Genomic DNA, 19,855 nt, shown 5'->3' on the forward strand with positions numbered 1-19,855 from the left:
GCGAAGAGGAGGGCCCGGCCCGGCCCGGCCCGGGCGGCCCCGGGGGCTGCAGCTGCCGCTTCCTGCCGCGCGGGGAACGGGGGCGGCGGCGGCTCAGGCCCGGAGCGCCGAGGCCCCGGCGGGGAAGGGAGGCGGCCGGGCCGCACTCTCTGTGCCCGGGGCTCGGCCCCTCTCTCTCCGCTTGGACACTTGTTGGAGGGTCCCAGGGCCGGCGGGAGGCGCCGGGCGGAGGCGGGCGGTGTCCCTGGGCGTCTGCAGCCCTCGTTTTTCTTCCTCCGCTTGGGCTGCCCCGATCGCCCCCGCGGGCCTGAATTTACCCGGGAGCGCTCGGCCTGAAAGTGGAGAGTCGAGTCAGTCCTTCCTGCGGGAGGGTTCTGACAGTGGGACCGCAGCCGGCCTGTTGCAGACCCTCTGCTTGACTCCGGGCGCTGCGGGATAGGACGCGGCTCCAGTTCCCAAACTTGGTCGACCTGGTAGTTAAGGCTGCCTCCCAGTAAGCCTCAGATGTGATTGAAGAATATCGCGTTCGGAGCCAATGACAGCGGCTCCGGACGACTCCACCTAAGCTTGTGTGGGAGGGAGCAAGTTCACTCGCTAAAGCAATCAAAGAGAAGCGCATACAGGATTAATAATAATCCACAGCAGCAACAAAGGAGCATGTTCAAGTTCACTGGTAACTGTGTGGTATTTAGAAACTTAACTCAAGGCTCGTACCATCATTGGTGTGGGTGGCCGTAGATCAAACAGATTTCAGGTTGGTACCAGCTCCTTATGTAGAGGAGTCCTTTAAGTAGATAGAGCTAGCCTCTGATTTAGTAAAGAATTGGAACCTCTACAAAGCAGGTGTTGCAGCAATATGGACCTCATAGAAGACCCTGGAGCTGTGAGGAGAACCTCCAGGGTACTGTAGGAGAAGTCAGTGCTTGGGAATTGTAGATGAAAAATACATATCCACTGGGTGGAAAGCTGCACAGAGGTAGTCAGTAGAGACTTCAGGATGCTGAGGTGCACATGGAGAATACGGACTATAAAGTTTTTCTGGGTCTGTAGTCAAACCATTAGTTCGATAGTGGTGTGCTGGCAAAACCCCATTGTTAAAGTTGAAGAATTTTTGTAATGTACCTAAGTTGTCAGAAGCCCTGAAGGTATCTTCATCCTGCTGGAAACTAAATTCTCTTTCAATGGTAGATATTTACAATTAGTACAATTTTCTGTCAGCAAATGCTCAATTAAACTTGTAAAAAACAGTAGTCTGCAGCCCCACCTAGTTATATTCCTTCTTGTTCCCTTTCCTCTTAGCCCTTAGCATTCCTGCCCCCCTCCGGTCCTTTCCTTCCCAAGAGGTCTGGCTTACATGGCTGTAATGAAGAATGCAACCATCTAATGGGCAGTTTCAAGGTCTACTTGTCTGCTAAGCCTTAAGAATCTGCTGCTTCCCTCAGGACTGTGGGAGATACTCTGAGGAGGGCCTTGATTCACAGCTTCCTTTGCAAGTGCTCTATTAGACTTTGGTATCAAAGGTATTATCTCCTTTTTTCCTTTTATTTTCTGATGAAAACGGCCACTGTGTTTCTTACAAAACTTGAAGTTAGTAGATGTGCTGTGTGCCAGTGTAGTGGTGGGTTTGTGATCCTCTTCAGAGAGTGCAGTTGTAGCTTTGCCTGTTTTCTGAGGCTCACATAGTAGCTGAAAATACTGCAGTTATGTCTGTGTTTAGTGCTTAATGAGTGTGTTTCCAGATCCAGCACTTTCAGGCAAAATACTTGCACTGGGATCGTTCTAGTCCATTCTGGTGAATTACAGTTTAAAGTTTAAGAAAACTTGTCTGGTTCTTACATGGATAGAAGTCCTGAGTGAACTGCATAAGTGAGTGAACTCCATACTCTTTTCATAGTGAGATGGATTAGGTGGGAAAAAAAGTGTCACTACTTTTTTTTTTTTTTCTCTCTCTGTAGAATTTGTTAGGGAAATAAAGGTTGTGGTATGCTGTTGTGCTTTCCTTGTGGGAGGATAAGTCTAGTCATGGCTAGTTTCAACCATGTTTGGAAGAAGGAGAGAATGTGTGGGATGTTTTAAGATTCTGCTAGTTTTGTGATATTCAGTAGCTGGGTAAAGGGATCTAAACTATCTTTCCAGTGAGAGAAAGCAAAGGAGTAAATTGATGCAAAATTTTGCATTTGGCAGTAAATTTTCTGTTTCCATAAGTTGACTTTGATAGCTTGTCTGGTGGCTCAGATGAGCTATGGTTCTGCTGAATCTTGCCTGATCAGAGTGCGGAGCATGAGCTAGAAAGATGAGTGTGGGTCACATGCACTCCAGGAGACCAGGTTGTGTTTTTTTTTTCCCTGTTTAGAGAGCTTGGAACACTCTGACTTCATGAACTTTTTGTAGAAAGTTGTGAAATTGGCCATTTTCCGTGATTTTTTTTAGAACTACTCATTTTTGGTCAGAAAATTAATCAGTAGGTGTTCATTTTCATGGACACTGCTGGAGTATGATAGATTCATTGTGTCCATTTGTCCTGGTTCTGGCCACCACAAGATTAATTCGTGCAGTAGCCAGGAGAGGTCATGGCATGGATCTGGAGGTTATTCTGTAGCACCTCACTGCATTTTCTGGGGATGGGGGAAGGGATCATGTGTTGTGGCATCATCAGGTATTGTTGGGGGCTCTATGTGATGAGCACTTGTATGTGAATCATTTGTCCTCTTGTACCTTCCATTAGTAGTATTTTTGCTATTGTTATTGTTTGCTTCTTATCTCAGTGGTATTTCCAGTAAATTTTTGCTATCTCAACTGGTGATCTTAACCTTTTGTGCCTCCAGTTCTCCCCTCCACCCTACCAGAGGGGAGAGGGATGCATGGTTTGGAGTGTTTCAGTGGGAACACTAAATTGGGTAATACCATTCCTAAACCATAATGTGCCATTATACCAAATATTTATAAAATGCAGCTTAGTAAGAGATTCTTTATGTAAATATTGCCTGGGTTTCCAGTGCAATTGCTTTGAACAAAAATGGTCAGCTCGATTTTAATCAATAGCAATTTCAGTGCCTTTTAAAATTAAATTTATAAGCAGTTGCAGGCTTCAGAAGAAGAAGGGAAGCTTGGGGCATAAACTTTTAAGTGAATTTCTTGTTAGCAATCAAAGGAATGCAGAAAACTTTTAAAACTTGCTAAGAACTTGGTGCAGAATCAGCATAGGTATTTGAACAGAACGCTTCACAAATGTAGCTGGTGATGGTAGCACTATGAAACCCTTAAGCCAAAACCTGTAAAACTAATCAGAGGGGGGAAATGGGAGCAAAACAGTGTTCTGCAAATAATTGATGAAGTAGAATTTTCTTCATAACAACTTTTTTATTTGTTTTTTTAAAACTAAGAAGAGGAGCATTACTCAAGACTCAGACTTATCTTCAGTTTCTTTCCACAAAGAACATGGAATTTACTCCAAATTTCTTCTTTATTGTTTCAGATGTTGGATGAAAACAATCATCTTATCCAGTGTATAATGGACTATCAGAACAAGGGAAAGACTACTGAATGCTCTCAGTAAGACCTTAATCCATACCTACTGTGGACTGGGTGAATTTCCATCTAGAACATTGTTCTTGATTTGTTTAGCTTACCTTACAGGACAGCTGTGCTGTGAAGAAAAGCATTGCTACAGATACTACACCTGAATTTTTTGTGTGGGGTGGGTGGGTTTTATTTGCTATATGATTATCGCTTCTGTCACTGAAATGCTGCAACTTGCCTACTGCAAGTTGATGTCATGATGATGTTGCTCATAAAAATAAGGACTGGCTAACAAAGATCTTGTTCCTCTATATTGTAATTACATTGTTGGAAAGAGGTAGTTTTGTTTGGAAAATTCTCAAAATCATGTAGGAAATTGGACCTTTCTGCTTCCTGATGGCATGTTTAAAAACCAACCACTTTTCACTTTCCCAAGAATAAACAGGCTTTTTGTAGAAGTTTGGCTTGCCAAAATATCCATCATAGGCTTGCTAGCTAGTGGGAGTGATCTGAGAGAACTATAGAAGGAGTGAATTGTTACGGAATGTTATTTTCCCATTACACTTTTCTGGCTTGAGGTGATGATGGCACCTATGTAATCAGACAAATATGGACAGGTAGGACATCTTACTCCCTTGCCAAGAGAACTGGTAATCTGGGAATAGGAGTGGGATCATAAATAATAGGTGCTTTTGGTTTGAGGGACTACTTTTGTTTGCAAGCCTGTAGTTATATACTTGTCATCTGCTCCAGCTTTCAAGGTTGTTTTTGTGACTGTGGGCTAGATACTGAGAATCAGGACTGTGGGCTAGATACTGAGAATCAGGACTGTGGTTCTCTAGCAGAAAAATTATTCCATAGCAAACTTCCAAAGCTCAGGGTCCTGATGAAATGTGGTCACAATTCACATAAAATTACAATATCTTGAATATGAGGACACAATAAACAGCTCTCTTTCTCTAGTGTTTGTGACGGAAATTACACCAGACACAAACACACTCCCTGTATGTATTCTGGTGCTTTAGTTTAAGGCAGGAGGTGAAATAAGTGGGAACAGTGTCACCCAGCTTTAGATTTTTTTCATAGCAGGACAGTAGTACAGTTAGTCACAGATATGATGGAGGCATTGGGAAAGATTGGGTGATAGATGAGTATGAGGGAAAAGGCTTAAGATTCCTGGTAATGCTACTCTTGTAAGTCTCTTGAGTCTTCTTTTACATAAGTAGCTTTCTTTACATTTGTGGAATTAGAGTAAATTCCAATGTTACTGTATTTATGAATTAAGGTTTGTTTTACTTTGCTTATTTTGATAGATACCAGCAGATGCTGCATACAAACTTGGTTTACCTAGCCACTATAGCTGACTCCAACCAGAACATGCAGTCTCTACTACCAGCAGTAAGTACAAAATAGTGTAAAAGTAGGGAATATATTTCATTTGGATTCCTGTGGGTAAAAAACCCCCACCCAAACCAAAAACCAACCAACCAGATGTTTGAGATAATGAGCAAACACTTGGCCTCTGATTCACTGTACAGTAAATACATGATGCTGTCTCTTCATGCTGTATTTGGAGTAATCTCACTGCTTAGGTATTGCTTAAAATCTGACTTGTTTAAATGTAGACTCTTACTGTGAATTAGATGTGCAATGCTCAACTATCTGGTCTGCCTCAAAGACAGAATTTTTTTTTTCCTTTTTTTGTTTTTCCCCCTCAGCTGAGAACTGTAGTGCTATGGTTCCTAGTCAACTCCTACAGTACTCTTTTTCCTCCTACATTAGGGAAAGGTGAGGGAATGGGATTTTTTTCTTTGTGTTTTTATTTTTCACTGGAATATCATCCATTCTCTTGCCCCAGTGGAATGAGGCTCTGTAAATTTTTTTTCTGCTTTTCCACCTTCTAGGTGAGTCTCAAATTCTTTGCCTTTCTCCTGTATTGGAAAACAACCTTCTTTTAAGGTGGATTATAATATGAAAGAAGTAAGGTCCCACAGGCCCTTGAAACACTGCATCACTTTACATGTCTTGGATATTACTTGCTATCATTTTTTAGTCTGAATTTCTTCTGAATCTGTTTTCCTGAACTCTGTATTTTGTAAGATGCCTCAAATTTTTCTCCTTTTCCATTGTTTATGCAGCAGTATGAAAAGAAGCAGCAGCCTAAAGATAGCTTGCTGTTTGCTTTTTGTGCTAATCAGAAAGCTTGGGGAGTTCATTGTGAGTAACACAACAAAGTTCTTTGTTTTTTGATAATAAGACTTTTCTTGAATTAATATAGTCTTCATTCATTTCTGCAAAATGAAGCTAAAAAGAATGTCTATAAAACAGCCATTCCTAGATACTAGTTTTCACCAACTGAAATTGAATTACTTTTTCTTTGGTCTCTGGAGAAGTGTTCTCCAATCATTGCTACTAGCAAAGCATCCTTTCAAGTTGGTACCTAGAGGACTATAGAAACAGTGCTTTATTATGTCCAACCTGTTGTGCCTGTAGAGGTTTCTCTTTTTATAAATCCACGCTTGTAGCTGAGGGGAGGGAGAGAACCCTTTAAGAGTGTGTGTTCCTCAGCTAATATGTTTTTGGAGGCTTAATTCATATCCTGGTTCTGATGACAACTGGAAATGAATTTGACCTTATCCTAGTCCCTGGTGGACAGCCCTGTTGTTAAAGTTGAATGTGATGACATTCTCTTCCTAAAAGAAAATGAAGATAGGGCTGGGAGAGGCTTTTGCAGATCTGGACAGAAGTGTGTTTCTGATCTTCAATGACAGGAATATTCCACGGTACTGAGAAAAATAGCATAGTGTGTGTTTGAGTGGGTAAAAAAAGTCTCTTTTGGACAGGTGAAGAAGGGAGTAAAGGTTCTTGGGTTTCTTTGGGTTTTCTTTCAAAAATACTAAATGAGATTTGGATCTTCAGTCTTACCTAAATGTAGATGGTCTGACCTACAATCTTTGAAGATTGCCTCAAAATGTAGCATAATCAGACAAGATTATTTTTGTTGGGGTTTATAGGAAAATATTCTTTAAATTCTTTCTGTCTTGCTAGTAAATTTTAGCTAACAGAATTTGTGAACATGTGAGCTATCATGTTATCTTTCTTTTTTCAATGCAAGATGAACTACTTTAGTCTTTTCCTCCACTGGCTTTCCATGTAGGAGCTGATGTGGCTCATCCTGACTTGGAGGTAGTATGATTCTCTTCACCATGCTTATGTATCAGCAGTTGATCAGTCTTACTAAATTCAAGGTGTGGATGGTAACAGTAAATACAGAGCAAGATATTGTGTGTGTAGACGTCTACTGTTTTTAATACCAAAATATATCAATTTTATGCTACTACTACTGCAATTTCTTTCCACAGAAGTTAGGAGACCTTGAGTTTGGGTACCTTCTGAAATTGGGTTGTGTCTCATCTATTAATTTCTGGAAGATTGTTCCCCCTGGTAGACTAAATTTTCTTTTTTGTTTAAATTTTATCCTGTTACTGTTTTAATGAGGTAAATAAGCTCTCAAGATATTTCAGAACTTTTAAAGTATTTCAGAAAAAGTAATAGTTATGTGTTAAAGTGAATTTGGAAAGAGAATGCTTCTCTTCAGATATCATTCACACTGAACAAAAGATGTAAGTTACCAGGGTTCATTGAAATTTTTAATACGAGCAAAAATTACTCTTAACCTTATGAGAACTTCATTGTGTCTTCTAGCAATATTCCTTACACTTAATGATTTATATTGTTAGGAGAAATGCTTGTTGTAGGCTGTTGTGCCTTTTTCCTTGCCTTTCAGAATTCACTGTTCTAATGAAATGAGTGATATTGTTTCTGAAACTCTGGTATTGCCTTAGAGAACAAAAAGTGTGGTGACCCGACGGTGCCATGCAGAGAAATGTTTATATAACTGGGACCTGGAAGTGTGGAAAGGTGAAACAGGTGAAGCAAGCACTGCAGAATCTGGGTGAAGGGAGCCGGGGAAACTTTGAAAATCCAGTGTCATAACAAAGCTCCTGTGGTCTTGTATGTGTGCTAGAGTACTAAATTATTACTTTTGGAGTAAGACACTTCTTTCACTTTAAAAGACATTGTATGAGGTTCTTGAGTCAACCAGTCCTTTCTCAGCTGTGTGAACAGCAGTGTTATTAAGGGCAGGGCTGTTATGTGATGTCTTCCCAGCTGGATTAGAGCAGTGACTAAGTTCACATGTGAAGCTGATGCATCTTTTTGCTGTCTCTTTTTGAGTTGTGGCAGATATTCTCTTTCTTGGATCACAGTCAAGAGTCTCTTTACCATCACCTTATGAGATTAGCTAGCTTCCCAGAAAGGGCTTTTGCGCCATGAAGAGCACAGCACTTGCTTTCTTGTGCTTTTTCACTGGTGCTGCTTTTGAGGGAGGCTGCAGCAAGATATTGATGTCCTTGAACCGTAGAGACCAGAGATGCAGTTGAAGTGGTGTTAAAGTATTGTGTGTGTTTGTTTCTAAACACATGAAATATCAAACTGCAGAACAAGCATCTTATCCTCCCTGAGTTGTATTTTTTTTGTTTTTCTGAAGTGTTTTTAGTGCCCTTATAAAGTCATTAAAGACTACTGAATGAATATCCCTCAGCTTTTCTATTTGGACATCTTCCCTCTCTTACATGTCTTCATTTTGCCAAATATTTTTAAGGAAACAACCCATGGCTATCACTTTATTTGGTATGTAGTGGGAGACTTTCTGTTTTATAATGGGCAGATATTGAAGTGTGCAGCAATTATTTGGGAACATTGGTGTGTGGGTTTTTATTGGTTTTGGGGGTTTTTTGGGTTTTGTTTTTTGGGGTTGGTTTTTTTAGTATAGGAAGTGATTTTTTTCAGTTTCTTACATTCTGCAGCATGCAGAGCATGAGATTTCAATGTGTATTTCAAGGTGTTGAAAATAAGTGCTTCTGATTATTACTCACTTGTGTAACACAGCTTTCTTTTATGTTGGAAGTGCCATTTTCTTCCACTAATAAGTTACAGTCTGTATGTGTAATGACTTCCAAGAAAACTTACTGTGTCCAAGTCAGAAGAATGTGGATATTGCATAAAATAGTTTTTCTAAATTTCATAATATTGTAAAGGTTATTAATAAACTTTCTAATTACAAAACAGAAATATCTTTTTTTCTTGAGCTATTTCTTTCAGAAATTAAGCTTTTTGTGGGACTTGGGAAATCCCTTATTTTGTGCTGTTCCCAAACTTGTCACACAGATTAGGGAGGAGTCCATGTCACTTTAGTTATAAAATACTTCTCTATAAGATAATAATAGCTTTTTATAAGCATCTGATCTCAATAAGCACTGAAATGCTGGTTCTTTCCAAAGGAACTGCTTCAAGAGATGGGAACAACAACAAACCAAACTAATACAAAAAAATCTCCCAAACAAAAATCAAAGACAATCACTGCCCATACACAAAATAATAAAATACTTCAAAAAATGTACTTGAAGACAAGCTTTCATGAAGTGTTAGTAATGATGTTTAATGGTTCTAAGTTGTGGAGTTCTGCAGGCTAAATAGGAATCTTCAATATAAGCATGGTTTCACTCAAACAATGAAAACTCTCATATAATTTTACACACTTTATTTTTCAAAGGGGTGATGTTCAATCTATGGTTTTAATGTACTTGCGATGTGGTTGTAGAAAAAAAATGTGAGTCTTAAGAACTGAGCTGTGCACTCTGGTTTTTTAGTAGCCTTTATTTTGAACACAAAATTGCTAAAATATATGTTAATTGAATTACCTTGACTTGGCTTTTCTTGAAAAAAGCAAGGTGGCATACTGAGAATAAAAATATGTCTCAGTTTGCACACTTAAAAATAAAATTTTGAAGTAAAACTTTTATTACTGATGATGAGAGGAATCTTAAATTAATGAGATTCTTGTCCAGTTATGCACCAAAGGCCTGGTAAAGTTTGATAGCTGTGGTGGTGGTGTGGTTTAATCCCGTCTGGCAACTAAGTACCATGCAGCTGCTTGGTTACCCCACACACCTTCGTTCCCCTTGCAGTGGGCTGGGCAGGAGAATCAGAAAAAAAAGATGAAACCTATAGGTTGAGAAGAACAATTTAATAATTGAAATAAAATACTACAATAAGATTATAATTGTAATTAAAAATGAGACAGTGCAACCACAAACCGGTGCCCATCTTGAGTCTGATGCTCTGTGGTGTGAATTATCCCTCTGGCCAGGTTGGGTCTGCTGTCCCAGCCATGCTCCCTCATGGCTACTTGCACACTTTGCTGGCAGAGCGTGGGAAACCAAAAAATCTTTTGATTTGAGAGTAAGCACTGCTTAGCAACAGCTAAAACATCAGTGTGTTATCAACATTATTCTACTGAATCCAAAACCCAGCACTACACCAGCTACTGGGAAGAAACTCAACTCAGGACAGGTAGCATAGCAGAAAATCTGTTTCTGGTATGTGGAGTATGCTCCATTATTTTGCATTAACCTTTCAGAACACAAGTCCATGCCCAGTTCAACTGTTTGTAAACTGAATTAATAGAGAACAGAGCAAAAGGAAGGTTGAATGTTTCCTGTCAAGATGCAAGGGAGCTATTAGTGATCACTGGAGCTTGGATTTTGAAGAATAATTGCTCTGATTAAATGTTAAATAGTTTTGAAAAAAAACCATAATAATTTCTTAAGATGTTATAAAAGAGAAGAAGGCAGCTGTGTTGGCACAACTGAAAGGGTACTGTTGGCAATGAAGAGTCACTAGTGGGAGCTGCTTAACCCAGCAACTACACTAAAAAAAAAAAAAATGCAGGAATTTCATTTGTTAGGATGTTACGAGTGAATTCAGAGCCCAATAGCTGCCATTTTAAACCAGAGGGTTGCTCTAAGTTCTGTAAGCTACTTTGCATGTATTGTTAATCAGGTGTGTCCACACGGGGAGCTAGTGCACTGTACACAAAACACTACGTCTATTGCCAATGAACTTGTGTGACTGATTCAGAAATCAGTAAAAATCGCTGGCAGTTTGAATGAGGAGTATGCTCTAAAGTGTAATTCTTTGATACTCACAAATGTGATTTGCCTCTCTGTAGTGCAGTATCTGCACAATAAATACCTTTTCAATTGTAGGCTGTTTCCTGAGAGCTGTACCAGGTAGTCTGGTAACATAGGTGCACAGTCATTATGGTTTTGTTCTTTCTCAAATGCCTTGCTGTGAGGGTTCTGCTGGATTCTTTCTGCTTTAGGTGAGTTTACATAGAGCCTTTTAACTACAACAGAGGTGGATTTTTTTTTCTCTTAGGCTACTAAATGCAAGCAAAATCTGTAAGTATCAGACCAAATACTAAACCATCTTAAAAGCAAAAGAGGCAAGGGCTGTGGAGCACAAAGCTTCTGAGTACAGATAGGAACTGCATTTTATGGGAGAGTTACAGAGCAGCTCAGAAGTTGTCTAGTTTCCATAATCCAGTGATCCCTGAGTTAACATTCACAGTTAACTGATTGATGATCACTTTTAATAAACTCATATGAATTAATACAGTTTTAAAATTCCTGCTTTAAGCAATTTTTAGTTCTACCAAGGCCTCACAAGGGATTTTTGGAGGATTATTTTTATAAGTATCAGAAGAGCTATTGCTAAGAGGACATCAGATATTTTAGGGTTACATTTTGTTTGTTAAAATGTTAAAGAATATTGGGACAATGTCCTGGTTTGGGGCAAATTTGGGAGAAAACTTGTGGAAAAAGCCCCCAGAAAGCAGACCCCCATGGCCCCTCCTCCCACCTGGTTCGGGAAGAATTTTTTTGGAGAGAAGTGGAAAAAAGCCTGTTTATTTAACAGGCAAAGCACTCCCCAGCACAAAAAAATGAACAACACCAGATGACAAAACTTTTCCACTGCTCTGAAGAGATGACAAATTCAGAAAGTCTCTCATGGGAGTGGTCACTCTGTTATCAGTCCCTCTGGCGCTGGGAATGGCTGCTGCAGGCCACAAAGTGCAAACTCTCGGTGTTTCCCAGGTCCCAGTCCGGAGCAGGTTTGAATGGTTCCAAGAAAAGAGAAAGAAAGACAGTCCAGGGAAAATTTGGACTGCCCAGCTAAACTAATTATCAAGCAAAAAAGCAAGCAGGAGCAGGAGCAAAGAGCAAGAGCAAAGGCGAAAAGCAAAAGCAGCACTATGTCTGTGTCCAGCAGACCATGGGGGAGTGAGCAGGCTGCTAACAAAACAAAACTTCATTTTTCAGAGCCAGTCTTGAAGGCACACAACATAATATCCAGCATAAACAGGACAGACAACTGGGGATACAAGCATCATAACGTCACCCTAGGACAGACAGTGAAGTATTTTTATGCAGTGACATATGCAATTTTAAACAAATAAAGATTCCTATTCCCTCTTTAAACAGAATGTTTAAGTATTAAGTCAGAATTTCTCTGATTTTTGAAGATACTGTTGTAAATGAAGATGTATAAACTGGTTGTCATTATAAATTTAAAATTCTTTACTCTGAGTCATAACTGGTAATCCAACAGTGAGAGCACAAATTGCATTTATAATTAACTTCACTATTTATACATGATTGTAAACGTTTTTCCTGTAGAAATCCTCCCTAGCCCCAAATATTACACTAGCAGAGAATTGATACAGGGTCTTTATTTTTTCACTGAAGACACTCAGTACTAGAATACCTTGTACCTTGTAGAAGAAGAGTTGTAACCCAATTAAATCTCTGCTCTTTCAAATCTCAAAAGCATATTCCTTTACAATCTTATTTCCCAGTCTGACACCTCAGTAAGTACTCCACAGGTGCCATCACCACCTATCAACAGAGTACTGCTCTCTAAGACTGGGACAGGTCCTGTGATACTAGCAATGTGATATGAGCAGGGCAGAGTACCCCCTGGGAAGGGGTGTTTTGCTTTGCAGAAAATGGTATTTGAGAATTGAAAACAAAGATGATTGATTAAATCCCGAGTTAAGGTTTCTCTTGGAAAGAAAAGAAGGCTATTTATGTTTGCATTTCCTGTAGCTTTTAATTGTTATTTTCAGGGAATTTCAAGAAAATTGTATTTTTGATAGTGTACTTTAAGTATCTCTCACTAGTTGTATCGATTAGCAATATTGTGTTTTAATGTGCTTAACACTATTTCCTGGTTTTTGCCTTTTTTTTGGTGACTGAGTTGGTATTCCACCTCAGTTTTTATAACAATAGATGTTCTATAAACAAATCTTTGAACATGCTGTTGGTGGTAAGAAAAATCTTACCATCTTCACGTGCACATATTCACCCTGGGAGATTTTATTGTTGCATCTTGCATTTGATCCATTTTATTATTTAAAAGAAAATCCTCTAGAAAAATACAGTATAGCTGTTGTCTGTAATGCATGCTTTCAAATAACTTTTTGGATTTAGTAGGATTTTGTTTTCTGGGAGTTGTCAGTTAAAATATAATATTTTTTTCTCATCTCTTTTTTTTTGTTGCAACTATTGGGTTCATTTCAGTCTTTTTCCAGTTCAAATTTCTAGAGTTTCACTAAATAGCTTAAAATATTTTTTTCATGCTCTGATTAATTTTAAATGCTCATAGCAGCTATAAGTGAAATCTGTGAGTTTGGGGAAATGAGCCAAAAGTTAGTGTTTAGTAAGTGAAGCTATAGCTAGCATTTTCTAAGTCTTTAATTTACTTTTTCCTGAAGTAAAATATTTAACATTTTCTACTACATAATCAGAATAAAATTAGCAGTGATTTTAATTTTTGTTCCTTTTTGTCACACTTCCAGCAAAAGAAGGGAAGTAGCCTCTCCTTTGGTTCTGTTAACCTAACTATGTTTGGATGTCATTTCACCCTTCATATGTGGGCTTAATGCTCGGGTTCATTTTGGGTAGGTTTTCTCTCACAAAGGGTGGGTTGTTTCTTTTGAATACTGTGTGATCATTTTGCTATACGTAGTGCATGTTCACGGGGATAGTCAATTTTCTTAACTTCTGTAAGGAACAAAAAAGGTTAAATAATCTAGTTTATGTAGCTGGGTGGTATTTTTTTGTTGTTTTGTGATTTTTAAATTAAAGTTAATTTAAAGAAGTTTATTATCTGGAAAAGTCTGGATCAAGTCCAATAGAAATCGGGAAATTACCATTTAAAATCAATTTTTCTTGTTTTCTTCTGTCTGCATCCACTAGAAAAATACTCCAGAGGAATTTCACTGGGGAATAATTATATCTGCAGGAGACATTTCTTTTTAATTACTATCAGGTAGTGATTGGTTTATGATCTGACAAAAAGGCTTGTAATGCTCTTTTAAAATATCCTATATAATATCTTATATAACTGTTTCCATTGCATATATGTATGTGTAATTATCTCTTAATCTTATTTAAACTTAGCTCTAGCGTACCGTGTTGATGAATACCCCAGATTTATGTGATTTATGGCGTTTCTTGTATGTTTAATGTTATTCTTCAATTTACTGACTATTCTCCTGAGGTTTTCTTTCTTGTTTAACCATAAATTGGATGATCTACTTTTTGTATGTATCATACATTAAATTGTATTTCTGTCATAGCCTCTTAAGTAATATTCCTTTATATGCAAAAAAAAAAAAAAAATCTGTCCTTTTTGCTGTTTCAGCTGTAAACATTCAAAGTTTTTAATCACTGCTTGCCTCTCTTTAGAATCCTGCTATTTCTGCAATATCTTTTTGAGATTACTTTGCCCAAATTGAATGTGTATTACGGTATCAAATACATTGGCATTTTTTTCTTTAGTATTCTACCTGACTTTGGATATTACTGAAGATAATCAGAAGGTGATCACAGGTATTATGCGTAGATTTTATGGGGTTTTGAGTTTTCTGTTTGTTTTGTTGGGTTTTTTTGTTTTGGTTTGGGATTTTTTTCCCCACCAAACTGTCTGTATTGTTGTCAATTCTTTTTTGTTTGTTACTTTTTTTTCTGGATTAATGGCAATAGGAGCTTCCTCTTTCTGAAGAAAGTGGTTTACAGTTCAGTGTAACTGCCATATATTTATCCACATCACTTGGTGCCTTCTGCTTATTCTTTCTTCCACATTTTCGATAATGTTGCAGTAGCTTCACATGTTGACATATACTAAAATATTTTCAGGAAACCTCTGTATGTTCCTTTACTCTTTGAAATTCATGAACTTCCCTTGGAGCAGTTTTTGGTCCATGCCACTGGACAATGTATTGCTCCAAAAGGCTTTGGCAAAAAACTTGTGTTAAGAGGCTTCTGATAATTATGCAGCTAGGTGATTTAATTTATATTTTGTAAAAATTTCTAGTAAATTAGAAATGTTTGACTTTACTATATTGGTCCTATTACTTTTTTATAAATAGATGTATAGTGTTTGTCTACCTTCTAGTCATCTGATAGTGTAATTTCTTTTAATGGAAGATTTAATTTTTATAGCAGCTTGGACCTTTTTCTTTAATTATTTTCAAGAATCTGATATGGATTCACACAGGTCTTTGGGCTGTTTCCATACCCAGAAGCTCCTCTTGATGAATTACTTTCTGGTAGTACCTCTTTGAGAGTGTTTAGTTGCTCCCTCAATCGTCTTAAATTCCCTGTGGTTTGTGAAGTCTCTTTGGAGGTTTTTGTATCTAAAGTCCTTAACACTTTTTTCTTCTCTGTCATCGCATGTCTACACTCTTCTCATGCTGTCTTTTTGATAACTGCAGTGTTTTACTTGAAGGATAGTTGTTTTGAAAACTTCAGACTAAATAGAGTTGGAATATATATAGTTCTGTTTAAATAATCCTTGGAGCTTTTTTTCGCCCCTCTTTCCACAGATAAGGGCATGCCTATGTTTGTACAATATCATATGCAGGATAGCTAAAACCTAGGTATGAACTGCTCTTCTTTAGTACTTCATTGGACTTTCTAATGTTTCATGCTTGGACTTGAAGAAGTTCATTTTAATTCTAAAAACATTTCAGCTTGGATGATTTTTGACTTTGCTCTCAGTTTGCTGGCATGGGACTGCTCTGAGGCTGACGTTGGACAGTCTCTGAGCTCTGACTGTTCATGTGGAGGTTACCAACCAAGTGTGTTGGTTTTGAGACTATTTCTGAACATACTTTCCAAATAAAAATGAAAATAGTCTCTTTGTTGTTTGTTTTCTTTTTTGTTTGTTTTTTTTTTATATCAGTTTTAGATAATTGCTGTTAGATTCTGTTAGATGCAAGATTAGAATGATAGTGAGTTTTGAAGGTGAAGGGATGGAGGACTTTAACTGAGGTGAAGCAGCCTTGCCTTGGTTGCTCACTAGTGGAGGAAAAACAATCAGAATGGAGCAGCTTTTCAGTCACTGTGTTTAGAGGGTAGAGCTGCCTTTCATTCTTACCTTCTTCACCTCTTGCCACTTCTGCTATAGGCTGAGGAAGGGACTTTGCTTATAAAATGTCATTCTCTTCATCATGGAGGAATGAAAGGAATTTAGTAAGAGAAGTTGCCTACTTGCTTATATTTATCTTCATCTCCTTCCTTCTTCCTGCTGAAAAAAAAAGCCTTCACTAATTTCCTGAAGAATTTTTTAAAGTACTGCAGGGAAAATAATACCTGCTTGAAGCGTTTGAAGAAATGTTGAGACAAGAAATTTCTACCATTCACTCCCCTCCACTGGCAAGTGAATATGTGTGTGTGTGTGTGTGTGTGTCTATGTTACCCTGCTCTTACCATCTCCAACATAGACACACTAGGAAAGCCTTACTCTTTATTGCTGTATTCTGTTTTGTGTTTATGAAGCTGAAGAATAGGCACAGGCGGGGACTGGGCTAGAGAGAAGCTTAGGGTTCACCTGCTTGGTTCTGTCTGTGAAGAGAAATGTTGAAAAATGCACACGTAGTTGTCTCATGGGGAGAGTTTTTCATGAATAGTTATAACCTGTAGACAGAGTCCTCAAAAGCTAGAAAGCCAGGAATTTGCTCTCACTGAGATGATTTTTACTCCCCTGAAAGTGCTTGGCTAAGGTATGTGAGGAGGATCGTAGAGTCTCACAGGTGTTTTTAGTAGGAAAACAAAGCTGGCTACTAGCAGTTTCTGTGTCTCCTTCCATTGCTATGAGTAGAACTTACCAGTAAATTCCCCCTTGTATTTATTGTTTTTCTTGCTCTCCCTTTTTGAACTCTCAAGGTTATTCAGTTATTTTCCTCACAATTTCATTAGGAAATTTGCCAAAAACATCCTTTCTAGGCAGCTGTCTCTGGACCTTTGGAGGCCAGCACTAATGTGCTTCCAGTCTGTAGGGGGTGTTTGGCATGGAATTATGAACTAGGCCTTCATCGCTTTCAGGGAGAGCGGGGAAGAGATCGCTAGTGTTTTACCACACCCAGGTGCAAATTTTTTGCTGGTCTATGAGCATTCAGAGGCTTTCATCTCATGTTGTACCTGTTTTGTCCCAGTGCAAGGTCTGTTAACAGCAACAAATGGTTGATGCAAGAGTATTAAGTGAAGACTTATTTCTCTGTTGAATGAAAGCTTTTGTGTGTGTGTAAGGGAGTGACTGCAGCAATCTTAAACTGTTCAGATGTAATTTTTTAATGAGGCATTGATTTGTTTTTCTTTTTTTTAAAGTGGGGCTCAAAGGTGCAGTGGTGTTGTCTGCATGTAATACTTAATGTAAAATTGATTAAAATGTTAAACGTTTTGCCAGAATTGATGTTGGGAGGAGTTAAACATATCAGATAGAGAAAGAAATGCATTCCAGCGCTTTCTTTCATAGGTTGTTGAACAATATAGGCAAGTGCCGTACCATATGTACATATAATATATTTGTCAGACTAACTGCTTCTCGTGTTTGACTAAACTGTCTCCTTTCAGCCACCCACACAGAATATGCCTATGGGTCCGGGCGGGATGAGTCAGAGCGGCCCTCCCCCACCCCCGCGCTCACACAACATGTCTTCAGATGGTATGGTAGGTGGGGGCCCTCCTGCACCACACATGCAGAACCAGATGAACGGCCAGATGCCTGGTAAGTTTTTCTCCTCTAAGACATTAACACCAGCGTTGCCTGGCAACTGAAACGACATGGGGGCTCAAGGGATACTAGATTGTTGATGACAAAACTGCTTTGAATGCCCCCGAGTACAAGCTCTCTTAGAGTTTGTTAGCTACAGAGCTACGTGACCTGTATTCAGTGTTTATCAGGCTGCCCTTGGGCTTTGATGTAGCTGACACACAGCATTCCTCTGATGAACAGAACTGGCTAAATTTAGTCTGTTTGAAACCATGCAGTACAGCTGGCTTTAGAGGGCTTACTGGGGAAAGGTATTGGCCTGTGGCTGAGCGAACACAAATCCTTCCATAAAAAGATGATGTGAAACCATTGTAGTTAAATAATTAGATAATAATAAAATAGATACATCTGAAAGAGGCTGTTTCTGATTTGGGTAAATGTTTAAAAGAAAAAAAAAAAAAGATTGCTTTTCTACAGCTTCCACTAATCTCCTGTGTTCTTTATTATTGAATATGTGTTGAATTGTAAGGGATTTGTAAAGAAATGGCCTCCTGATTATTGTTCTAGGTGTAAATTTTAAGTCAGTTTCTATGCCATCCTGTTTTATAATAAAAAGAAATGTACTTGGGAGGACAGAAACAAAGCAGAGAAGGAGGATGATAAAATTCCACATTGTGCCTAGCAATACTGGCTTTGGGGTAACTATTCCCTTTAGCAGTCAGAGTGGAGTAGGCAATGGAAGAGCATGCTTCTTTATATAGAGGCTATTTTCCTGAATTTCCACTTGTAAAATCATACTGCCTATTTCATGTGAAATGGCTTTCAGCTTAAAATTGCATTCCCAGGATTGCTTTTGTCCAGGATACCTTCTTTTTTTTTTTCTTTTTTTTTTTCTTTTTTTTTTTTTGTTATGGAGAAACTTTTCATACAAAAGCTCCTCAAGGTATTGATAGTTTCAAGAAGGCAAACTACTGTCAAAGGATCTTTGAAAATTCATCTCTCACTGGTGTCAAGGATAACCTTCCCGACAGCAAACACAGTAATAACTATGCAAAACTTAATACAAAGTAAAAAATATAACAATTGCTGTAATCTCTATAATTTCTTTGCAAATCTTGATAAAATGGACTTGATAATGGCAGCTTTTCTGAAAGAGTGGCTTGAATAGCCTTCAGAGGCTGTGTGTAAGAAGTGCAGTAAAAGATATAGAGAAGTTAGTTTCATCATACATGTTGGTCATGATCTGCATTTGGAAGTGTAAAAAGCAATATATGCTGCTCCCTAAGTAGGGCAGAGATATTCTGATTATGGTGTCCTTTATCCATCTAAGATCCATCAGTTCCCATGGAGAATAGCATTGCCTCTCAAAAATCAGTCTCTTTGACCCTCAAGTGTAATCATATTATTGTTATTATATGATCTTTTCCAAGGAGAAGGATTACTAAGTCACAATGTGAGCATAATGACTTCACTGCAGAGCCACAGGGGAGAAAAGTCACTCCTTAAACATACATATTTTGTAATTAGATAGAATAAGAAAAGAGCTCTTAGGAAAATATGTGAAAGGTAAATAGCTTTGTTTTGGTATTCACCTAGACAGATACTTAAATACAGTTTCCAACTAAGCTTTAATTTAGCCTTTCCTCCAACATATTCCCTTTCTTGAATGTCTGTTCTTTCCATCTCAGTTTGAAGTTTTCTCTGAGGATGTGAAGATAAACAGCTTAGGATGAGGGCATCTCTAATATCAGAAAGGCTTGCTAAAATAATTTCATAGGTTGGAAAAAGGGAAACAGAATCATCTTGTTAAATGTGTCGCTGAATTACACATATCTTTTGAAGTGTATGTTAGTTTACCTGCTTGTGACCCTTTCTGTATCTCACAGAGAAATTTCTCTGTATTTCTCTTTGTATTTTTAATAATTTCTGCATTGTATGCATTTGCTTTCTAATTTTAGGGTACTTACTCTGAGCTTACATAAACATTTGTACTAAAAACCAGATGCAAAATCCTAAATATCTGTAGAGATGATCTGTATAAAAGGAGTAAAGTCACTAATCTTAAACCGAGAGAATCCAGGACTGACATCAGCTGACCAACATGGAAAAAATAAAATGCAGGCTCTTAAAAATGCCAGCTAAGGATTTTAGGTATTACCTGAGCAGGGGCTTTCAAAGACTTGAGTATGGGCAGAAGAGAAGGGTTGATGAGAGGATTAGAACAACTGCCTAGTGATCATCAGGGCATGAGTAATTTTAAAGTTCTGTTATAGACCTGTTCCATTGCCTGAAGGGCAAAGGATGATTTTTCTTGTACTTGTGTCCTGGTTAATACAGAACCTGAAGTGCTGCTGGGGCCCTTAATTGCATCCCC

At 38.3% G+C, this 19,855-nt stretch overlaps 1 protein-coding gene across 5 annotated transcripts in view; it reads left to right on the forward strand.

The window, feature by feature from the left end:
• The window catches only part of SS18 (SS18 subunit of BAF chromatin remodeling complex), a 44,225-nt gene that overhangs the window by 218 nt on the left and 24,152 nt on the right, over positions 1–19,855 (forward strand). For 3 of the 5 annotated variants that reach the window (XM_068190363.1, XM_068190369.1, XM_068190347.1), the window contains exons 2-4: positions 3,476–3,552; positions 4,833–4,917; positions 17,343–17,496. In XM_068190363.1, the coding sequence (XP_068046464.1) occupies positions 3,476–3,552; positions 4,833–4,917; positions 17,343–17,496 (316 nt within the window). Of the gene's footprint in view, positions 1–1,160; positions 1,185–3,475; positions 3,553–4,832; positions 4,918–16,861; positions 16,931–17,342; positions 17,497–19,855 lie in introns of those variants that run through there. The other 2 variants (XM_068190339.1, XM_068190354.1) reach the window with 2 other exon arrangements.

The sequence above is a fragment of the Anomalospiza imberbis genome, chromosome 1 (assembly GCF_031753505.1).
Source record: "Anomalospiza imberbis isolate Cuckoo-Finch-1a 21T00152 chromosome 1, ASM3175350v1, whole genome shotgun sequence".
Classification (NCBI taxonomy): Eukaryota; Metazoa; Chordata; class Aves; order Passeriformes; family Viduidae; genus Anomalospiza; species Anomalospiza imberbis.